This window comes from Pagrus major, chromosome 22, assembly GCF_040436345.1.
Source record: "Pagrus major chromosome 22, Pma_NU_1.0".
Lineage (NCBI taxonomy): Eukaryota > Metazoa > Chordata > Actinopteri > Spariformes > Sparidae > Pagrus > Pagrus major.
Window position 1 is genome coordinate 9,670,968 of NC_133236.1, and position 24,628 is coordinate 9,695,595.

The following is a 24,628-nucleotide window of genomic DNA, read 5'->3' on the forward strand; positions in this document are numbered from 1 at the left end:
CACTCAAAATTTCTGGAAGTTATAGTGACAGTCGACTCAAAGAAACGCGCCATTACTTTAAATAACATTACGTATTTCTCTGGGTTTTAACATTCTTGGAACTGTTTAGGAAAATGTAGGCACACAGCTCAACAAAAGATAGTAATTTTTAGACTTTTTAAGTGTTATCTTTTAAGTTAAACTGTATTTAAATTGGCAATCAGAAGTGAATCAACTTATTTTACTTTTGTTGTTCTTCAGACTGGTGTTGAATATGTTATGCTTTGCTTACTCTTGTTGACTTTTCGTTTTTCTTTCTCCAACTTCCTACTGCTCCCCTTCCCCCATTTCCTTCTAACAATTCAAAATTCAAACACCAGGAAGGTCATAGCTGATATTACAAGGTCTCTCTCTGCTCTATCTTTTTGTGTCTCTGTCTCTGGTTACAGTCCCTCTGGTTTTTGTCTCTGCTGATGGCTGGCTCAGGTTGCCAGCCTGGCTGTGGAGTAGAGGGCCAGAGGGAGTAAAAACACACAGCTGGGGGAAAAAAGTGATGAGGAGGGAGGACTGAAAGGAAGATAGAGGAGGAAGGGGTATGACGGAGTTTTGAGATAACTACGAGGGGGAAGGAGACAGGGTAGAGGAGGAAGAGAGGAAGGATAGTAGAAGAAAACAGAAGAGGAGGGAGGGAGGGAGGGAGGGAGAGAGAAAACAGGAAGGGAGGCAGAGACAGATTAAATACCAGTCTAAACTGGGACCCTGAAGTGAGAAGAGGAGGAGTCACTCATCAACGACTCTTTGTGTTTACAGTGTAACATACTCTTGGTTTGCTGATGGGCCAATTACCTCATTTACATATTGTGTTTTAGCTGCCTCTGTTTCCTTTTCCTCTCTAAGTTCACACAGTTTTAATATGAAAGACTGTGACAGCTGTAACTGACGTAGCTGCCAGAAAATTTCAGGCTACATCAAATTTCATTAGGTGATGGGCTGACTTCCCACCAGAGCTGCTCTCAACAGTTTCTGGGTTTGTGGACAGCGAAAACGCTGCAGTTTACATTTAACGCATCATAAACAGTAACGCATTTGTCATGCTGTGTTTCTTTTTAAAAGTTGCTCTGGTTGTAAATATTTTGCAAAATGTGAATCTAAAACACAACTGATACAGCATGCAGAATGTTCACTGACTTGCTCAAGGACACACTGAATAGTCAGATGACTGTCTGTGATGACTGTATATGTAACTTAATCGTTCTGCATTTAAAATCGAGCTTTTTCGTATGGAAGTTCTGCACTGAATGTGATGGCAGCAGCAGAAAGATGGCAGCTCTAACTGACAATCCTCTGTAGCGGAGAGACGAGAGGAGACGATGATAAAAAGCGAGGGATCACCAGTCATCTCACTCCCTGACCCAGCAGCTTTAGAGAGAGAGAGAGAGAGAGAGAGAGAGAGAGAGAGTGTGTGTGTGTGTGTCAGCTGATGCTGTATTACGCCTTAGTGAGGATTTCACTACATGGGTGATTATGTGCCAGTAAAACCTGCTATTTACTGGTTTTGGCTGGCTGGCAGACTGGTTTATGGACTAAACGACAGTTGACTGGCCTGATAACTAGAAGAGTGACCAGTTGGCTGATTGATTTACTCATTCGGCAATAGACTGACTGACAGGGTTGACTGGTTGGTCTTTCATCTGGTTTGAAATGGTGCTTGTATAAAATGAGTGGTTGTGTGGCTAAATGATTCCTGTATTGACTGAGTCTGATGTAATTACTGTCTGAATGGCTGACTGCAGATGAAATCCCATATAAGGCTCTCATTTAAAATGTCCTTGGCTGCCATTAAAAGCTTATACGGTAACATATGTGTGCATGTGTCTGGGGCAATATATCAATGTTGCATCCCCAACCAAAAAACAAACACAACATGTATCAGAGCCTCCATTTTGCCCTGTTGTCTTCCCCCTCAGCTCTCTCTTTCTGCTGTAAATAAACAGTGTAGCTGAAACCCACAGGAAATGATGGGGCTGCTGCTATAGTTCACCCTTCCTGCACACACACACACACAGCACACAGGCTGCCTGTGTGTCAGAGGAAGTGTCGGTTTGTGTTTCAGTCTGACTCACTCTCTGCCGGTGCGGTCACGTCCTTTTCATGAAGCCACATCTGTGACCTAGGTTTCCTTTCTGAAATGGGTCTTGTTAAGGTGAAGCACCATAGCGGTTTTCGCTTCTTATAGTGTGGATGTCTGTTGGCCCAGTGAACACCACATAACCTCCACATTCTGGGTTAAAGAGTGGCCTTTGTTATGTGTCATTAATCTCTTTTTATCATATTATTTCCTGTGGCTACACACGATCAGCTGTTTACTACGGACTAAACACACAGGGTTTGTTTGTGTTTTTTTGCACAGAATGCTAGAAGAAAAAATAAGAAACTAGTGCTGTCCCAAATACCTTTTTAGGGGCTTTGAAGCTTCAGTGAGAGTTAACCGGAAATATTCAGAGCTTTAACAGGAAGTAGGGGCAGGACAGCACTGCTATCATCCTCAAACCTGTGTTCATTATTTAGTTATTTACTATGATATTATTGTAATTATGAGGTGGAATTTGGAAAGGAGTAGATACATCAGTCACTGTCAAGATGAGCGAGTGTGAAATTAGGGTCAAGGTCATGCTCGTCATGGCCTTGGGGCTTGCTGGACTGCATTTGTACGGAGCAGAAATGCTTCTTTCATTCTTCAGTCTTTTAGTGCAGCAAACGTAAAGTAACCCTCCTCAAACAACAAACACAAAAAGAAAGCATTTTAATACTGATTTGGATGTCGATTACCATGGCAACAATAGAAGCTCTGAACCATTAGGGTTAACCGTAGGAGAAACAGGCTTTTCTACATTTCTGTGGATATTAAATGGTCTGCAGTTGTTGAAATTTAATGACTCATTGAATATTGCAAGAAGATATTAACTGGTCTCCTGTCTCACTCTCACGTTTAATTAAAGAGACAGGGTTTCTGTATCGCAACCAAGACTGAGGTTTTCATCTGTTTCACTCTAGTAGTAGTAGAAATATCTCTATGCTGACTCAAGAACTTCTGGTGGATTTAAAAGAGTGAACTAATGATGTATCACTCTCACTCTTGGCTAAATAAATGCAGCCCTTGAGCTACATACATAATTCTTGATATGAGAGTAGTATAAATACAACCACGATTCTAAAAAGTTGGGAATCCTGATGAATCATAAATAAAAACAGAATGCAATAATTTGCAAATGAACCGCCAACAATAGTTTTACGAAGACCTGTTTACTGTGGAACGTTCCAAAAAGGTGTTTTTGGAGCGTTCCACAACTTTTCCAGTCTTTTGTTGCCCCTGTTTCAACTCTTTGGAAACATGTCGCTGCCGTCAAATTCAGAATAAGCACAACTCACAAACATTTTAAACATTGAATTAATCACATTTTGTTTCATTTATGTTGTAGACAGCATTCCAACTCCTTTCGGGGTCACTGTTGTGGTTGACTTGTGTATCAAGTGTTCATTTATTCCAGCAGTAGTGGAACATCAGTGAGCTGTAAAGAGTCACGGGACATTTGGAAGGCAGATTTTTAATGATGGGAGCTCCGAACGTTACCACATGTCGACTTGCTGGAAATAATGTGTACAAATCTCTTTCTCTCTCTCTCTCTTCAGCATGCTGTTCCCTCGGTTCCAAACTTCAAACCGTCCATGTCAGTCCCAGACTGGTTGGTGGCCGTCCAGAACTACATGAAGGCTCTGCAGTATCCTTAAACACAAACACGAAGCAACATGCGCTGCCATGACAACAGATGTCATTATGAGAGCTACACCTGTCGGGGGAAGTTAGTCTGTGTCTCATCAGGTTTTCAAAGAGAATAAATTACAGAAACACCAGTGTAACACTAACTTCAGGAGCGCTGAAAAACAATGACAAAACTACTGTTATGATACTGTTGTCCCTAACGTTCCCCTCAGATACAACCACACAGGAACTCAATTCTTTGAAATCAAGAAGAGCCGTCCACTGTGTGGGTAAGTGGATTCAGCTTTGAAAATCGTACAAGCAGTGTAATTAGATCAACAAAACAAACCACTTATCAGAATCTTAATGTAAACACCTCTTTCTGATTACCTTAACAGCTTTCATTCACATTCATTAATTAGCATAAACATGTTTTACACATCTAGAATTGTTTTCATAGCTGGATTTAGTTTGTTTTGAATAAAATGTGCCTGAAGTGTTCACAAATGAACCGAATAGACAGCAGTGTCTGTCAGTAGTGTGTAAAAGCCATATTCTTTGACTGCATTAAAAAAAAGCAGAAGAGGTTGTACCTTCATTTTGATGAATATTTGGTGTTTTCTATTTGTTGTCAGTAACCGCGGCTGATAAGTTCATTTGATTAAAGGGTAGTCTGACTCACAGGATGTAAGCTGTTGGTATAAAGCCTACCATTGTCCAACTGTTTCAGCAGGCATTCTCCCCCCTTCCGCTCTCTGTTTTACCATTTTCAAAATCTCCATCTCCACGAGAAACAACAATAACAACCTCTAAACTAGCAATCCATACGCTGAAAGTGGAAAATTACCCTGATCTGATCACGAAACTAAACAGGCTAGCATCTGTTACTTTGCTACCAAACGTGTAAAACAAGTTCCCCCTGACCTTTAATTGCAGGGTCGCCATCGTTGCATCCGGTTTTTAGCGTTACCGAAGACTATTGTGATTGGTTTGAAAATACAAGCCAGAGCCTTTCTGCCCTGTATCAGGATGATGATTGGTGCAGCCGGACCTTTCTCCAGCACGGACGCAGCTCTGTGGAGAGGGCAACATGGTCTAGTGGTGACCACCAAGCCCGACCATCGACCTCCCTGTAGAGAGCGGAAAAAGAGCCATGACCTCACCTATAGTGATAGTGATAGTTGTGTTCTTATGTAGGCTTGAAAGAACCAATTTAAAACCAGTAATATCATGACATCCACCAATCAATCAATCTCCAACTTTGAGTGGAACTGAGATTCATTAGATAGCTAGCTAGCAACAGCATGGTACATCAGTGTGTCTTCACGTGTGTGCCGCGTCAAATATTCTTCTGTTTCTCCAAAATAAAGTGGCTGTGGGCCGCCTGGGTAGAATTTGATCACTTCTACCTCACAGGTGAATATGGATATGAGTGAAGATGAATGTTGGGAAATAAACAGTTAATTGTCATATCAAAACTTCCTTTGCATCCACTTTTAAAGACATGCACCATTGTAAAACTGAAGGAAAGAAATCTGGCTGAGATATACTTGTAGAAAAAATATAAAAAACCTACTACTTGGAGGTAGTGTGACCTTGTTTAAAATCTTGTGAATGAATCCAATGCATATACATTTCTGACTGCTTTTTAAATAACAATTTTACAACTACAATTTTACCCCCCCTCTATTTTTTCTCCTTGCTTCCCCTCATCCTCCTCTTGCTGTTATTCCTTCATGTCTTCACTCGTCCCTCGCTCTTCTCTTCCTGTTCATCTTCTCAACATTCTCCTGCCTCTCCTCCCTCCTGCTTCTCTTCTTTCCCTCCGCCTGTTTTCTGCTCCTCCTTCTTCACCTCCTCTTCTTCTCCCTGCCCTTCCCACTCACTCACCCTCCTTCCTTCTTTCCACTTCCTCCTTTTCATCTCCTCCTCATCTTCCTCCTCCTCCAGGTTAATGGAGACAGCAAGAGAGATGATCAGGGAGTCTTTGCCAATCAAATGTCTCGAAGCCGTCATCTTGGGAATGTATCCTTTCCTGCGCACACACACACACACACACGCACACACGCACACACACACACACACACACACACACACACACACACACACACACACACACACACACACACACACACACACACACACACACACACACACACACACACAGCAGTGAGCCAAAAGGTTATTTTGTTATCTGTGGGTGAAATCAATGAGACATGTTGCTCTAATGTTCTAATGCCTCTCCCCACCCCATCCCTCTCCACCACCAGCACCCTTTCCAGCTCTTACTGAACCGTGTTGCCTGGCAACAAGCCCTCTTCCAAGTTTAACCCCCAATCTCTCTCACACACACACATACACACACACGCTCACAAGCTTAGTATCATCTCACAGGGCTTAAATTTTAAAGCAGCAGTCTGTAGTTTTGCAACAGCTGAATTTCTAGTTTTGTTCAGTCTACACAGATCCGGTCAGTTACATTGTGCCGGCAGAATGATTATGTATTTCATAAAAAAACAATAAATAGACTAAATAATACCTCTTGGTGTCTCTATCTGCAAAGGCCCTACCCTCTGCCTGTGTGTTTCTAGTTTTGTAATGCTTCTGGGTGACAGCCTTTGGCTTGACAGGATGTGAGGGGTAGCAAGGGGACAACTTTGAATGTTGGGTTTAGAAATCACACTCATTTTGCCTTTAATATTAGAAACAGTGAATGATTATTCATTATACTGTAGCTCTGGTTGGACTACAGAGCCCCATTTTATAAATCAGTGGTTGCATTTGATAATTATCTCTTCACATGCAGCCACTGTAGCTATACGTGTTGAACACTTTGCTCACACAATACCTTTTCCACAGTTTTAATGATGTAGCTGCTTCCTTTGAACTGCACACTGTAACTGTATGTTACAACATGCAAGTGTCCTTTACAGATGATGAGGTCATTTAACTGCTGATCTCATTGTGAATCCTTCTGAATCAGGAAAGTGTTGGAATGAAGATTTTTTAAAATCAGTTAGCAGATGAACAATGAATGATTTGATGAATTGATTTGATTGAATTCAAGGCATTTCAAAGTGAGGTTGCAGATTGCGACTAACTGTGTGAGAAAGACGCTAAGCTGGTCACTAAAAATGTGAAAATAAATGTGAACGGCTCTTTTTAGTGTTCTGTTTGTCCATTCTGAGCTACTGTAGAAGAATGGTGGACTCTGGAATAGAAGTAAAAGGCTCGACACAACTATTATTAGTTTCAGGTGATTATACACTAATGAAAATCTAATTATGATTATTAGATTCCATTTCTGCCAATAGAGCCCCCAAATCCTACATACTGGTCCTTTAAATGAAACCAAAAAAAAGACAAAAAGTGTGTATTAACTGATTGATAAAAGTTTTCATTCACTGATCAAATAACCCAGGATCAGAACTTTGGGTAAATACTTAAAATATAAATTCATAGAGTCGTCTAACAGTTTGTGAAGACTAAATGTAGTTTTCTCACTGGAATTGTACACTATGTTATTATAGTTTAGTTTGACAATCACAATGTATCAGTCAAAGCAACCAAATACCTCTTATGAGCTTTGTAGTCTGAAGGTGAGTTCCTCAGTGCATTATCAAGGCATTTCCAACAGGATACTAAGCTCTGTCCATATTTAATCACCCACACCACAGTTTATAAAGGAGCTGATGTGTGGTGTGAGGTGCAAACACATAGGAGATTTCTCTGTTTCTGTGGTCCAGTTTCACATGTGCTAGTTTCACTCTGGTTTTTCTCCAGGGCTGTCAGAGTGGCCGCTGACAGTGACTGTAATTGAGACTGGCTTTAGCCTTGAGATGAAAGGAGGAGAGAAATAGAAAAAGTGGCAAGAGCTCAAGAGAGAAGGGACGTGAGCCAGAGGGAGTGGAGCTAACAGTAGACAAGGCAATTGGTCATATCAACAAGGGACAGTGTGTTTGTGCAGTGTTACTTTTCACCTGTCCTTAAGGTCAATCAGTACCAAAAAGGAAGGTAGGCCCCAGCGAGAATTGAACTCGCGACCCCTGGTTTACAAGACCAGTGCTCTAACCACTGAGCTATGAGGCCTTACCTGCTACAGGAGGTCAGCAGCTGTCATTTTAAATCTCACTGACAGAGTGGGACACACCCTGTTTGCATACTTTGTATTGTTAAGAAATTGTGATACCAACCTAACCAGTTGACTCTGTCAGTCACCTAATGACTGTTCTTGCACTGGCATCTACAGTCAGTTTATGTCCAAAAACAAACATTAAAGTCATCTTTTTGAAAGTTAGGACAGAAAAGCAGCGCGGTCAGAGGGATGGATAGTGACTGTTGCTAGCTTGTGGCAGTTGGAGCTGTCTCTCCTCCCGTCTTTGTGTCCGTCCTCTGCCGCTGGATCCTTTCCTTCCCTGTTAGCAGTGATCCGAATTCTCTCCAGGATATTCCAGGTTTAGCTCGGGCCACTCCATCTCCATGTGTGGGTTTGTGTGTGTTGACTCCTTGTCTCATTGTATTACCATCACTGACTAGTGTTTTGCTGAATAAGACTAGAGTATAAAAGCAGCCTCAAGTCGAAGAACAAACTTATTCCTAAAGAACTTTTCATTATAAAGTCATAAAATACCTTATGTGGTTACCTGAGCATTACATTCATATGTGATTGCTAAAGATCTCATTCCAAAACCACCTAATTTGTTCCCGTTTAGCCTCACAAGTGTTTTATGGCTTTTCCATTGGCACGTTTGGCCGTGTCGAGTCAAATCCAGATTCATGGTCAAACCATAACTCGCGTGTCCATTACCAGTTTAAATGTGCCAAGCCGTGTATAGAATTCTTGTTAAGTTGCTGCTGGTAAAAACCCAACATGTCCTGATTTTCACCCAATTAGCAAGGCTTTGTTGGCTGCTGTTCTTTAATAGTATTTCAGGGAGGAAGAGTACGAACTGCCATAGTGAGATGTTAGATGAAGAGCTGCAGACAACAGACTCTTACTACTCTTGACTTTTAGCTTGCCTACCTGTTGCAAGAAATGCAGTAACACCGAGAGTTATCTGGTCTCTTGAACTAGTTGGCCAACCGCTGTTGTCTTTGCGGCGTGTTCAAGTGCAGTTTTTGGTCCAACAGAAGCAACGTGAGGCGACCCAGCCGTTTGCCTTTGTCGCCACTAGTCCCTTGATGTCGGTTTGGTGTGTCTGTGCCTGTGTGATGGAAAAACACTTGCAGCAACAAAAACAAACAAAAAAAATGGGAGACTTTCACTGTGAAGAATTTATAGGAAATTAAATGGTATGACCACTTGTAGCAAGCTAGATCAGCCCACTGCTTAAGAACACTGTCAACTTGACAAGAGCGTCATCAGTTAAAGACACATCTTCTAGCTGGTAGCCCTGTTGTAATGGAGATAGAACTCCCTGAGTCAAACCGAGACGAGCCAAGCCAGCACACGTTATGGAAAAGGGCTACTAGTGAAGTCAGCTACTGATATTGTGCCCGTCTCTGTCCAGTTTGATGGGGTTGAGGCCAGGGCTCTGTGCAGGGCAGTCAACTTCTTTCATGCAAAAGTGGAAAAAACATTTGTTCGTAGACCTGGCTTTGTGTGGGGGACACAGTTTGTCAGTTGAAAAACAGGAAAGGGCATTCTGCAATCGGTTGCCACAAAGTTGGAAGCACACTGTTTATTGTCTATAATATCACTGTGTACTGTAGCATTCAGGTCTCCCGTAATTAAGGAAACTGTAAACCTAGGGTTCTCTTATGATGATGATGAATAAAGCACATGAATCATTAAAAATACACCCTACATAAAGATGATTTTATGCCTTTTACTGTAGTTCCTTATCTGGAATCTTGCCGCTTTGAATTTAAGTGAGGAAGGGAACGTAGAGAGAAACCAGAGGAAGAGACGGGGGAGGGGGAGAGAGCGTTCAGAGAGAAGGAGCCGGTGATACAGGGATGGAAAAAGGGAGAGAAATAGTGAATAAAGAGTGAATTTAAAAAATCCATTGGATTAGCCCTGTATTGTATCCACAGATAATGTTTCTCACTTACCTTGCAAAAATAGACCAGTGGAATATAATATTGGAAGGATTTCATGCAGTGTAAGAGGTGGTTAAAGCCCGTCTGCTCTCAGGATGAAAGCAGAACTCCAGCATCACGTTTCAACAGTTGACAGATAGATGGATATGATTATTATTATAACGTCCGTTTCAAAGTAATAAAATGTGTGTAAGAAAAGAGAGAGGGGACGTTTTACTTGTTGGCCGAAGATCCTATCGTAGTGGTTTCTATGGCAACCGAGAGAGAGAGAGAGAGAGAGAAAGAGAGAGCTCCTGTTAGCAGCGTCACATGTCCTCCATCACAGGAAGTGTGTTTGTTTAATGAACCAATCATTAGAGAGGAACATCGCGGTGTGCTGTGTGTCTTCAGGCTTAGTGTCTGTAGTGTCTTCGTGTTTCTATTATTATCTGTTACTAACATCCAGAGTCAAACTTATCACCATGAAATTAAGTTACAAGCTTTCTTTACTTCTCAGTAGAAGGATTATGGTCAGACTAAACTAGTGAAACTGCGCTCAGAATGAAATCTGAAATACCATGAAACTATAAGAAAACAACTTAACTACTCATACAGCTAGTTGTGCCTGTGTAAATGTTAGTTTGATTTATACCTGTGTGTTCTCCAACAGTTAGATTTAGTCATTTACACAGCAGACAAAATGAAAAACCAGTAATGGCTCACATGTCTTGCTTGCTGGTTTCTTTAGTTCAGGTCTGTGTTCTGCTTTAACACTGCAGGCTTCTCTATGGTATGAACACACACAGTCATCGGTACGTGTGTGTGATCAGTGGTCTAGTTGTGTTGATGTTCCTTTGTAAATATTTAATGAAAACACAGCAGTGCTGAGGTGACAGGCAGCCGCTCTGGCCAATGGCAGGCCTCCGTGGACAGAACAGAGCAGATGGTGGGCTACTGGCCGACAAAGATGCTGTCCAGATCTGTGAGCGTGTTTGTGTGTGTGTGTGTGTGTGTGTGGTTGCACAGCCTGCTACAGTTGGATCCCTGTCTGTGTTGAACTGTGCAGTCCACAGCATGAGAGCTGACTAAATATAGACCAATTTTTTTCATTTGGATTCGCTGCAAGTTTTTAAAATTTCCATCATTAAGTGGACCGGTTTCTGTGAAACGAGCACAAACTGTGAAATCACAGAAAATGCTGTTTCCAACTTGTTTCTCCGCCACAGAAGTATCACTGTCTCATTGAGCTGAGTGTTTCCATATGAGTTCTGCATCATGTTACTGTTACTCTGTTTTTAGTCAATCAAGTGTCTTTTTCATTCTTTGAATCCAGGTTTTACACAGTGTATGTTTTGGAGTCAATGATGGAGTCACAGTTAAAAATCTTCCACATTGAGAAATTGGTGTCAGTCTGCGTTGTTGGAGTTTTGGGCTTTATGGAGCAGAAGAAAAGGAGAAAAGGGGGAAAAGGGAGAAAGGAAAATGAGATTGGAAAAAGAGGTGGAAATTATGTAGATGGAAAAGAGAAAGAAATGAGGAGGTCAAAGGTCAAAAGTTGCACATGTTTACTCCATATCTCCTAGTGAGTTTTTCTAGGTTAACCACACACACATCCTGAACTTGTGTGTCATCACCTCCTGAGGCTTCTGTTGGTACCAGACAGCTCATCTATCTCTCCGTCTTTGTTTTTCTTGTTAAATAAGGGGGAACCACAACAATGAATCAGACGGATTCAGTGAGACAGGAGGAGCTGCACAAACACAAACTTTGGCAGTCACAGTCATTGTTTACCCTGTGGCATTTTCATAGTACTGGCCTTCTGAGATTCAGACCGAATCTGATTTCACATGACTTGAGCCGCTGTGCTGCCTCTGCTGTGACAAATCCAAACAAATGCACTCTGACTCTCAGGTCTCTGCTCAAATGTTGTTTTTGTATTTCAGGGTTGTAAATGTGAAGCTCCAGTGGTGCATTCAAAGTTAGTTCATCTAATAAATCCTTTCAAGTGTGAAATATTTAAAAGTATAACATTTCAGACCATCCCAAGGAAATGAATAACCCTCCAGGGGCCTCATTACAGAAAAGTTTCCTGACAGCTTTTCTTAGGAAAAATCCAATCTTCCTATCAGAGAAGCAACACCTAAACTTATGGCTGTGTCCTCAATTTAAGAATCCTGTAAACACATTTTTTTACTCTGCACTCGTCCTGTCGTGTGTATCTGTGTCGAGAATGTACACAAGACTGTGTCCATTAAAATGGCTGTCTCACTTCACTTGTCACTGGCTAGCTAGCACACTGTAATAGACAAAAAACAGGTGTTCAATGTTGGCTTAGATAAGTTGGAGGCATTAATAGTTTTGGTGGAGGAAAGAATATACTGTATACACATGGTTTTGGAAATGTAACGCTAACTGGCTAACATCAGTATTAGCTTCACTAACAGGCTAACATTAATGTTAGCTTTTCCTACAGGCTGATGTCTGTATTAGTTTCTCCAACAGGCTAACAAAAGTGTTTAATTCTTCATCAGGCTAACATCAATGTTACTGTCTCCAACACACTAACATCAGTGTTAGCTTAACCAACGGGTCATTTTGAATTTAGGACAATGTCTACTCCATCTTTACTTCTGATTACTAACTTTGAAATGCAGTTAGGAAACATGTTTCTGTAACACAGAAAACTCGTTTCTGTAAAATCAGGTCCAGATCTTTCCTTAATTCCGCTGTGTTGACCAGCTACCTGACCAACGGGCTGACGTCTCTCGAGCGTTTCCCCATCAGCTTTAAGACACAGTTTTCAGGCCACTGCTTCCACCATGTTGTGCTGGGCGTCTACTGCAACGGCCGCTACGGATCACTGGGCATGAGCCGCCGCCAGGACTTGATGGACAAACCACTGACCCACCGCACACTGGGAGAATTGGTGGCTGAATTTGAGAGCTCCTACAAGAGATACCAGCACACTCTGAAGAAGGTAAGAAGGGATGGAGAAGGGAGGAAGAGGAGGGTGGGCATGTGGTATGGAGGTAGGAAAGACATATTCGAATCAATAAGGGTGCGTTTGATTTCATTGCCTGTTTCTCACAGGTGAAGATCGGCCTGTATGTGCCTCACGACCCCCACGTCTTCCAACCAATCGAGTGGAAGCATTTGGTGCTGAACGTTGCGCGACTGGGAGCTCAGGAGATGAGGAAGGAGCTGGAGAAACACGGCCGCGACATGAGGATGAAGGTACACACACACACGTAGACATACACCATAGAGTTTGATAATAGTTTTATTGTGTTGATGCAGATGTTTGTATTTTAAAAACTCAAAATTAGACACTTTTTATATGCTTCAGAGTAGTTTTGTAAGATTCCTTACAGTAAATGTGCAGCCTGAAACAGAAACAGAAGAAGATAAAGACCGCACTCAAACCACAATATAAATCAACCAGGATGGTAACAACTGAACAGAGTAGAGTGAAAATGGACTGTTTGGGATAAGTGGGACTGAAGTAAAACAGTTGTTAGTGGTACCACTAATGGAGCGGTAACTTGCCAAAATACAATATAAACATGTTATTTCATAGTTCCATACAAAAGACCAAAATGTCTCTCAGAATCGGATCAAGTGGGCCAAACATGACCTTTAAAAAACAAAAATATCAGTTTGAATAAAACCACACAATCATGATGTACACATAAAACAAACAAAAACTACTATTGGTCACATTTATTAAATGTGCTGAATGTTGGTCAGGTCCGCAACTTGTCGCTGCAGTTAATTTTCTTCTCGTCAGGATTCAAATCTTATTTGATTTATTCGACCAAAATGTATGAAAGCCCTGAGGGGCAAGTGAAGAAATAGTTTTTCTGGTGATCCATTTTCAAAGTCTGATCTAAATTGTTTTCTCTCCTGTGTTTATGAGTTGAAGTAATGACTGGTGGATAAAAGAAAATTTTGCCAGGATAATCTTTCCAAGTACCTTAATTTTCTTTTTTTTTTCCCCATCTGTGAAACTGAGTGAAAAAACATTTTCATTTTTAAAAATGAATGTCCTATTTAGAACATGGGGTAGAGGTGCCCTTCAGCATCTTGTGGTCAAAATGAGTATTATAAAAATAAACACTTGATGAGGGCTTTATGACACGAGTCTTGTTTTCACAGATGGAAAAAAAATAATAAGGAACTTAATATATTAAGGAACAAGAGTATCCTAGCAGAACTTTTTTCTACTAGTTCTCAAGTCATAAAAACAGGAGAGTAAAACAATTTAGATCAGATGAAGAAAATCACCAGAAAATACAGATAGAGCTTCCGTAAAGATGAGTTGATACGATACATGTTTTTTACGTCACCTTCAACATTATTAATCTTGATGTACTCATTTCTAACTCATTGCCTTTGTCCAGACAGACTTTAGGTTGAGGTTTCAACAGCAGGTTGTTTTGTGTTGTGATGATTGTGAACTCGGCATCAGAAAAAAAACACTGAGACATCTTTTTCCTTTGAGACAGAACAAGGGAACACCTTTATTATATTTTTCCATGAGACAAGAGATGGATGTAGTTTCCTTTGGGCTGAACATGGAATATAAACTGTCAGGAATTATTTAGGGCATGATGAGGAAGGAAGGAATGTGTGAGTGTGTGTCTGTGTGAGGAAGACTCACAGAAGTGGGTTGTTTGAGGTTAAATGTTTTCTAAACTCTTGGGGTTTTTATTTCTGTGTTTCTGTGGGTTTATGTTTGTTGCTTATTTCTGCAGCACATGCAGTTCCATGACAGCAGTGTGTGTGTGTGTTACATGTGAGATGCTGGTATGTGGGATAGTGGTACAGTGTATGTATGGACTCTCTGCATGTCAGCAAGATATGTAGGTCAGTGAGTGTGCAGCTGTCACACGATCACATGAAAACACAGACACACACATGCAGTCTGGTCAGCTGTGTAGTGGTTTGAGAGACTTTAGTGTAATCTCTGCTGTACTGCGGAGAATGTTTATTATAGACTTTAGTGTGTGTGTGTTTGTGTGCGTGTGTTTGTGTGCTTCTATCTGTATAAGGGCCCGGCTGACTCTAGGCCTCGACAGTGTGATCTTTTTGTTTGTTCCTCTCTTCTCCAAAGGGCTGTTTGAGGTTTAAGGCTAACATTATTTTTATGTTTGTGGGTATGGTTTGTGGTACAGTAGGTCACTGAGTATCTCACAAGTATAGACTTAAATTGTGTGTTTGTGAAGAACTCACAGTACCAGACTACTGCATCGAGGAGTAGATATGAAATTTCATGGTTTAAAAGATAGAATTTTTCAAGTCATATTAAAGCAGAAAACTCGAAAGAATGTAGGCCATGTGAGAGGTAGGAAACACACACACACACACACACACACACACAGACCCATATATCTATCAGAACCAGATGACCAACACGACCAGCTGTTGAATATAAGCCATTTCCTGGCTTTTGCTTTTTCGGGGGGAAACTTGCCATCTGTGTTCATCCTCCAGTTCTCTTCTCCTGCTGAGTTCTTAATGATAGCTTCAAATTGCTGTTAAAACACACACACACACACACACACACACACACACACACACAAAAGCTCATTTGTAGCTTTAAAGTATTTTCTCTACAATCATGTGTCTCAGCAGTTTTTTGAGATTGAAGGAGAATAAAATGTCACACACACATGCATATTAACAGTCGGATTGTTTGTTTGTGGTCCCATTCATCACGGTTTCACTTTCTGCAGCGAAGTAGCAGCGGTGGTTTTTGGCGTCATGCTAGCATCGTTTCTGTACATTGAAATGCCTGAAGGAGTTCAGTAGCACTTTGTGAGGGTATAGAGACCAACATGTCTCAATGGGTGAATGATTCCATGACTTTTGTTTGTCTGTTTACCAATAAGAGCACTGACTCATCGACGTAGAGCTGAAATGATTAATTGACCGACAAGGTAAAGGATTTGCTACCTTTTTGTGTTTTGTATAATTGTATAGTGAATATTTCTGGGGTTTGTACCACTGAGCAGGAAAAACAAGTAATTTGAATGTGACACTTTTTAATGTATTGATCTGAAAAATAATTGACAATTTAATGGATAACTAAAGGGCAGAAAATCATAACAAAACAAGCTGACAGACAGCGACCACAAATCACTGGCTTGTACATTTAATAAGGTTATATCATGTCGGCTAACAGTCGCACATTCAGCAAACACAGCAACAAAAGCATTCATTTAAAGTCATGTTTTTGTCCACCAGCTCAATCTACTTTTAGCTCTACTTTGGTCTCTACCAACTCCTAAAAAAATATTTATTGAATTTATTCATTTATTGAACGCATTTTTAACCAGGTTAGTCCCATTGAGATCAATGATATTTCCCAATCATCAAGGAAGACCTGGCCAAGACAGCAGCAAAAATGCGATATACAGCACAACAATAAACAAGTAAACACAGAACATAGAAGATGTACACCAAGATATACAATTACTTAAATTACCCTATGGACATTGGAAAGTACTTTAAAGTCAGGCAGAGAGACCAAGTTCAAGTTTCAGATCTTCAGCTAATCCACCATGTAGCTCAGTGGAGCTACATGGTGAATGATAATTGATATTTGTGTTGGTCAATATTGATATGAAAACTATTGAGAAATATGCTGTGAAGTATAAATGATCACAGAACTGGTGATATTGACTGTTGTCGCTCTGTGTGATTTTCTTTCGTCAGATCCTTAAATCATCCAGCGCCCAGTCACCAATCAAGGAGCGGAGCCGGGGGAAATCCTTATCACCACGGCGACGACAGACCAGTCCCCAGCGACGATTCACACACCGCAGAGACAAATCGTGAGTGTTTTCCATCGCTTGTCTTTTTCCTGCCTTGGGACAGGAAACTTAGGAAACTATTTTCACAGTTATAGCAGCTTACAGATTTTAGACAGAAAAACTAATGGCTGGTTTCCAAACAGTGAGCTCACCAGTGTTTGAATGGTGGCTGCTGCTGTTTTATCAGCTCTTGTGTGTTCCTCCCCTCCTCCCTTCCCTTCTCTCCCTTCTCTTCTTGGCTCTGCTCTTCAGGTCAAGGAGAGTTTAGACTTCAAGTGGTGTGTGTGTGTGTGTGCGTGTGTGTGTGTCTTGGTTGCTGACAGCTCAGCATTATCACCAGGCAGACGAGTCCCTGTTCTGTTCAGCTGACACTCAGCGTTATCATCGTGGTGTGTGCATGTGCCACCAACACTCAGCAGCAGAGTGGCTGAGATGCAGGATATGAGGCCACTGATGCTGCAACTAATCCACTCATACAATCTGCGAAAACATCAGAACCAAACTCCATAGAGAAATTAGTAAACTTAAAGTTGTGTTACTCAGTTGCCATCCTACACATATTGAAGAACATGACTAAAGATGTTGTTTGAATCATCAGGAGCTACTCTTTAATTTGGCATTAATACAGTCCTGCAGTTAGGAAGAATAACTGGATTTTTTAATAATTGTATAGTGCGTGAATACCTTTTCTTACTCTTTGTTTCATCCTGCTACATCCCTGGCCAATGAAAGAGACGTTTTCTCACATGGCTTTTTTATGTGAAGCAGTTTCAAACTAATGAAAAGAGTAAATAATTAATGTCTAAAGTAATTAATATAATACCTCTTGCAAAAATCGGTTGGATAAGAAAGTGTTTTAAAACTATCAATGAAGCCCGGATGGAGGAAATTCTTTCAGGGTTAGCAGCTCTTCAAAACAGGGTGACTCACCACTCCAATTCAATGGCAGGGAAACTTTAACACACACACACATGCAGGATGATGAGTGTGTTTGTGCGTGCCGTCAGCTGTGCGGCGGGATGTAACACAAGCTGACTTGGACAACAGCTGCAGCCCAGCCGTACTGCAGAGTCACCACAAACACACACACACACACACTGCACCAGATTTAGTGACATTCCCGGTGGTTGCCATTTGACGTGGCACTGCGATGACCTTTTTATGAGAAGCTCTCGCAGGTTTAACCGGCTAATTACTCAGATGTGTGTGTGTGTGTGTGTGTGTGTGTGTGTGTGTGTGTGTGTTTAAAATAACAGGAAGACAAAAGGAGGCTTTACCATTTAATCTCAACTAAAATCAAATCATCTCTATCAAATTACGTAAAGCTAAAAAATATGTAGGTCAGAAGCACAGATATTACCAACCTATTTTGCATTAGTGTGTGCCACTACCGGCTATTTTAGTTTTTACTTCCGCCGACCGAGCTGGCTAACCTCTGGTTTAGTGCTCGACTAACTTGAAGGAGGACACAACAATTTAATAATGCGGCTCTTCTAGACTTTCCAAATTTTATTGGATGGAATTGCTCAAATTCTGACGATAAAATGAGTCATTTCACAGGGTTGTGAGGCTCAAAAACAATTACTGACACATAGACAAATTTTCCAGTCGTGGAATACACATGGAAAATGGGAGAAAAAGCTAATTGTCCTGGAAATGTGTTTAAACATTTTCCTATTTTTCTATCAGGGCTCCCCAAAATGGTTGACATTGTCATCTGAAAAGGCTAAGTTAAGTTAAGGATCATGTTAACTTTCAAATGGTAACATTGGTTTATGGACAAGAGTATTTTGAGTAGGCTGCATGCTGTGAACACATCACCTCACACAGTAGAACCTGCAGGCTGGATGGCACTCATGTAATGTTAATAATGTAAGTTACATTATGCTTGAAATGTAAAGATTAGTAGCTGTGGTAGTTTAATTAGGTTTATAGATTAACGTTGCTTTCTTCCCATCCTGTTTAACAATGTTAAATTAATTAGCATGTTTGGTTTAGTTGCTAAAGTTGTCCTTCTTGCTAGCTTGTTTTGGGGTTAAAATTATGAATGGCAGCCCAACTGTATGCAAGTCAACCACTGGCTAAATACTGGCCAATGTACCTTTTCACTTTGCTAGTATTGTCTCTTCAAACACAATGCTGCACTGTTGTGGTAAATGGACCATAACATGATATGAAATGTTTAACTTTTGTAGCGGCGTCACATAGTGGATGGGTGGGTGCCTCGTTAAAAACTCCAGTTAATATAACGAGTAAAGGGGCTGAAGTATTCTTCGATAAACTGATAACAGTCAGTGGCAGTTAATACTCTGAGCAAATTCAACTCAAACTTTAGAGTTTTTTTCACCATCGTATAGTGAAACATAGTTTAACCATCATTGTTACTTTACATATTAATTCCCTAAATGTCGATGCAGAGCTGCAGTGAAAAGACGAGACAGATGCGCTCAGTGTTTTACTCTGAAGTGCAGCGCTGTGTGACACGGAGCGACTGATTTAAAAACTGATGCTCTCGCCTTCATTGAGTGGACCTGTAGGTTATGACTCTGGGCATTTTAAGTGTAACTGGGAAACCAGACATACTTTCCATCACAGAAGTAGATCAAGAGATTATGATGTTTATTGTATGTTCAGCGATGCTCTTCACTGATCAGAGCCATCTGCCTGTCTGTGACAAAGGCCTACAGTGTTGATTGGCTCTTACTCGTGAAGTGTAAGCAATCAGTTAGTGCTGTGGGTGGGACATTGAGAGAGACTACAGAGTTTACAGATATATAATCATCGCTTATATGTATTATAGTATACTATACAGTATGGTATTAGTAGTATACCAATTGAGTTTAATGAAACCGGAAATCTTTCTTTAAAGGAAACCAGTCAGTAGTTGGTTTTAATTATTTATTTTAATCCTTTAAATTAGACTCCCACAGAGAGGAACATATATTAGTATATGGGCACGATCCCTGTCAGTCATACTAACTAGATCGTCACTGAAAATGTCCTGGAAAAGTCCTTGAAAATCATCTCAAGAAACGATTAGGTACCTGAAGTGCCCTTGAGCCGAATCTAAAGCTTGATCTCCTGCCTGTTAGTGGCCAGAGACACATGATATGTTACTAATGATCAGTGAGGAGGTGAAACCAGCTAAAACCTGTTATCACACACTGATTTCTCTTATTAAATCTGCACACATCATTACAAGGAGCTGTGGATAAACAGCATGAAAGTTGGAGAAAGAACTTTCTTTTTCTTCCTTTATAAGCGTAAATGTGCTTCTTTCCCTTCAGGCTTCAGTCACATTCATTGTTATTTTAATCTTCATAAAAGCTAATTGTCTCTTCAGTTCAGAGAAACAGATGCAATGATCAGGAGGACACAGCAGAACAGCACAGTATCACTTCAAACCACTCAAATGTGGCACTTAAAGAGCTATTACTGTTATCAACAGAGCTCTTACACACTTAACAACATGTTGCCACCTCAGACAGAGACACAGTAATAACCTGCTGCTGCTTTAAACAGCTGAGAGCACGGACACTTGAACAGCACAGTTATTTTAGCAGCATGAGTAAGATGTTGCCAGTGCTGCCTTCTAGACATGAAAAAAACAACACTAAACTAAAGTGAGATAACAGTTGGAAAAAGCATTAAATATATAAATGTTGAATTATATATTTTTTTTAAAAACAGCACTCAAATAGATTTAAATATATAATTCAGTTCGTTGTTTCCCCCTGAGCAGAGATGGTTAAAGAGAATAAAAATGTAAGGAAAGTAAGCAAAGATAGAAGAGTGATAGACTCCGGGACCAGGATAGAGAGAAGAGTTAGGGAAAGAAGAGAGGGAGAATTCAAGATAGAGAGGGCAAGAAATAGGTTTGAAAAAGTTGAACAGAAAGGAGAGGGGGAGAGTAAAGAGTAAAGAAGAAGAGAGGACAAGACCTGGCAGAGGACAGGAAGGAAAATAGAGAGAGGAGAGGAGGAGGAATAAAAAGGCTGTCACTTCAACAGATTGGCTTCAGCAAACACTTCTCCTTGATGTGTCAGAGTGCCTGGAAGTGTCACACTAAGCAGAAATCAGTGAAGACATTAAAGACAGGATGAAGAAAACAGTGAGAGGGAAAGAAGAAGAGAAGAAAGAGCTCAGAGGATTAAATCGGATGACTTTCTGGCTTTTAGAACCTCTAACCGAGAAACGGAGAGCTGATCTGTCTCATTTTTCCATTTTCTTGATCTTTTCTTTCACTTTCAAGGTGCAGAAATCTGAAATAAACAAACACTTTTATTTGTATTCAACATTTATCAAGTTGCACTGCACATGTTGGAGCCTCACAGACATCCAGACTGGAGGCTTTGTCTACCTTAGAAAACATTTACAAACCTGAGCTGATCCTTGACTTTGGAAACAAACAAAAACATCTTAAAAGGTAAAATCTGCAGAAAATGGCTGCTCATCCCACCTCAGTTTGAGAATCTTTTGCCACTTTCCCGTGCATTGGTGCATTGTGTCTTTTTATGGTATTATGGTTACTGTTATAGAGCAGGGACCGGCTTGAAATGTTCTCTTGGTTGTTCTCCTCCATCCATCTTCTACCTTCATCTATTATTAATTCTTTATACATTTTTAATATGAAATACTTTGTGTCTGGGTTCATGTCGTAATAGAAAAAGTTCTTGTTTGTTTTAGTAGAGCTGAAACAATTAGTAGTTTAATTGATCAGTCGCCATAAAATAATTATCAGCACCCGTCATAATCTATTCATCATTTAAAGATATGATATGTAACATTTATGCATAAAATGTCTAAAAACAAGTTGAGCTTTGTTATATATTTTGCTAAGTTGAGTTGTTTGCAACATCCTTAATGTTATTCAGGGTAAGTAGAGTTGCATCGATGAATCTATTTTTTTAATACTATTTTGATAATCAATCGGTTTGAGTAATTACAAAAAAAAAAGAAAAGTAAATTCACTGAATCCAGCCTCTTAATTGTGAATATTTTCTTGTTTTTCCTTTCCACTCTGTGACAGTAAACTGAATATCTTTGGGTCGTGGACAGAACAAGATATTTGAGGACAAAATCTCGGGCTTTTCGTTTTATAGAAACAACAACAACTAATCAATGAAATGAGAAAAACAACAACTCCCATGATCCCATGCTACTTCAGGACGTCATCAAACTATATCTTTTCTTTTCACTGTCTTGACTAAGAGACTCCTGGTGGCAGAACATACGTACTGTGCCTTTTAAGTCATTTTCTAAGCAAAAATGCACAAACAATTCACTGGTTTCAGCTTCTCAAATATGAGTATTTGCTGGTTTTATTAGTTGTGTGTAAATGCAAACTGAATACCTTTTGGCTGTTGCTCAGACAAGTTTCTCATATTTTATCAACCAAATGATTAATTGATGAAAAAAGAAAATACTTGTTAAGTTTTGAGACAGTTGAGGTGTAGTAGTTTAGTTCTACTGTGTAACATTTAGTAAGAAATATCATCCAGAAGAAACATGATGCCACCTCAGTGCTTTTAGCAGACACTGCATGATTTGACTATTAATCTGCCCTCTCTCTGTCTGTCTGTCTGTCTGTCTGTCAGGCCGGCCTCGGTGGAGAGGAAACCTCCGGAGCTCAGCACTCTCAACGACGGCTACCAGATCCGCATCTGATCCCCTACTTCACCTCCAAAGCATCCCAATATCTGTCCAGCGTCCTCCGCCACCCCTGATCTAAGAGTCTCTACCTGCCACCCGTGTTTTAGGAGAGGAGTCACTGCGGGTGGAGCTGACGCAGACGAGGTGGATGATGAACACACAGATATACGTTACAAAAGCTTTTCTGAGCGTGAACAGGACGAACTTCTTAGAAGACTCAGACAAAAAGTCGGTCTGATTTTAATACTTTACGGTGGGATCTGGATGCTCTGTTTTTTTTTACCCTGACCCAAGTTCCAAATAAGTGACATCAATTTATTTTCACATTTCCAACATTTCCATCAGCAGGCAGGAAGCAGTTAAAGGCTGAAAGCTGTCGTGTCCTGACAACAAGTATTTCTGTGACCCCTTAGTGATCCTGTGTCTTAGAGAAGGGCGACAACAGGAAGTGAGACTGAAGCAAAGGTTGATATTTGTCAGTATAAACAGTTGAAAGTATTGTTTTAAAAAGATTACCAGCCATGACAGCCGAAAAGATGTTACAAGACAAAAAAATTGATTAATTTATTTGTGGTTTTGGAATAAAATGATACGTTTTTTAGATTTTTATAGCACAATTTCACTACTGAACATGTAGGCTGTTATATCATTTGTCAGGGATGAGAGTGGAGAGGATTTTTTCATTTTGCTGTCAGTTTTCCAAAATGCTGCTGCTCAACTCCTGCAGCACTTTGGCTTCATCGTTACAAAAAAAATCACCAAAGTAAAGTTTTAGGTGCACTTTGACTTTTCCTGAACCAACAGCAGTTTAAATAAGTAAGTAGACTTCCGTATGCAAAGTTTATTGATCAGAGCGGACTAGTCTAGAATAAGGAGAGGACGTTCAATAAAGTATGCAGGGAAATTAAAGACACGGAGTCGATGGAGAGGAAACGGAAGGATAAAAGAGAGGAAGAAGAAGAGGTGGAGAGGAAGAAGAAGAGGTGGAGAGGGAGAGGGAGTGAAAGGAGAGAGGATTCACTGCAGAAGATCAGAGACGTATCATTAGAGCACTGCGGCAAACCCCCTGCACCCCCCACCCCCTCTCATTCTCCTCCTCCTCTGCCCTCTCTTGACACAAAACTGAATACATAACCACAGCTCAGTTTCCATGAACATCAGAAAGACACCCCTCAAACAGAGAAATGGAGAAAATCTCAAATACCAAAGTTGACGTTCACAATATCCAATGCTGGAGATGAAAACAGAAAAGGCTTCTCTAGCAAGATGAAAGAGCAGGTTGTCAACTGAAAACAAGATTTCTGTAATACTGGATATGTTCACCTCTTCAGGCCTCTAGAAGTCATTCAGATGAAACATTAGCCAAAAGAAAAATGACTCTTTTTGGTCCACTGAACCCATAACCTGTGATGAAGTGCAGCTAATACACATGGTTTCATTTTAGGGCTCATGAGGCAGAAGAGGTTGGGAACCACTGATCCAAACCAGTGATTTTTAAATGCCTGAAGAAATGAAAGTATCAAGTATTACAGAAGAAAAAAGAGCAAATATTAGAGAAAAAGCAACACTGTTTTCAATCTGCCCTCAATCAACTTTTGTAATTTCGGATTTTGGAAAGTAATAATCTGGACCAGGGCTGCCCAAACTTTTTTCCCTTGGAGGGCCAGAACTGACACTTAAATACCCATTGTATTGTAGTGTATATTTAAGATGCACAATAGTGCTAGGATCCCTTCGTTCCCTTAATTGACTGAGTTTGTGCACAGTGAAACTTTGCCCACAGCTCTCAGATGATAAAACATAACTAATGCTTACTGACATAGTATTTTTACCTCACAAAAATATTTTTAAAAGCATAAATGGTGATTTGTATTATAATTTCTTTTTCTACAAACATCTGGTGGGCCAAATCGAACCTTATGGTGGGCTACCTTTGGCCCAAAGGCCTCACTTTGGCCCAAAGGCCTCACTTTGGCCCAAAGGCCTCACTTTAGGCAGCCCTGGTCTTGGCAATAAATTGTAATCAAAAATAAAGATAAATGACCTCAGACTGGAATGTGAATGACAGCATTAACTACAAAACATTTACATTAAATATAGACATAAGTTAAGTATAAATTAAAAAGTATGACCTAATTTTTCCAATCACTAGTATTTCCAAAACGAGTCAGCAGAAAGTGAGTGGATTTTGTTGTGTTGATCAAACTGAGCTGCAGCCGACATGTTCACACAGTAAACGATCACACTGTTGGCCAGCTGGCTGCTGCTGCTGCCTTCACAGCTGGAAAATAAAATGATTCAGCTGGTCCGAGTTCAGCCGCAGCCAGTTTGACCACTCAGACAAACAAGGAGTGAAGGCAGATGTTGTTGGGTGAGAGGAACAAAAGGCCTCCTTCAACCC

General features: G+C 40.5%; 1 protein-coding gene and 1 non-coding gene across 2 annotated transcripts in view; one reads left to right on the forward strand and one right to left on the reverse strand.

Annotated features, from left to right (window-relative positions):
* Window positions 1-22,892, forward strand: part of vash2 (vasohibin 2) — a 32,024-nt gene extending 9,132 nt beyond the window's left edge. The window contains exons 3-9 of the mRNA XM_073493131.1: window positions 3,670-3,758; window positions 3,973-4,029; window positions 5,690-5,764; window positions 12,500-12,737; window positions 12,851-12,994; window positions 16,478-16,596; window positions 22,173-22,892. Coding sequence (XP_073349232.1) covers window positions 3,670-3,758; window positions 3,973-4,029; window positions 5,690-5,764; window positions 12,500-12,737; window positions 12,851-12,994; window positions 16,478-16,596; window positions 22,173-22,242 — 792 coding nt within the window. The 3' untranslated portion in view covers window positions 22,243-22,892. The remainder of the gene's footprint in view (window positions 1-3,669; window positions 3,759-3,972; window positions 4,030-5,689; window positions 5,765-12,499; window positions 12,738-12,850; window positions 12,995-16,477; window positions 16,597-22,172) is intronic.
* On the reverse strand, window positions 7,756-7,828 carry trnat-ugu (transfer RNA threonine (anticodon UGU)). Its single transcript has one exon. It is a non-coding gene; the product is annotated as a tRNA-Thr (tRNA).
* Window positions 22,893-24,628: the final 1,736 nt, after the last annotated feature.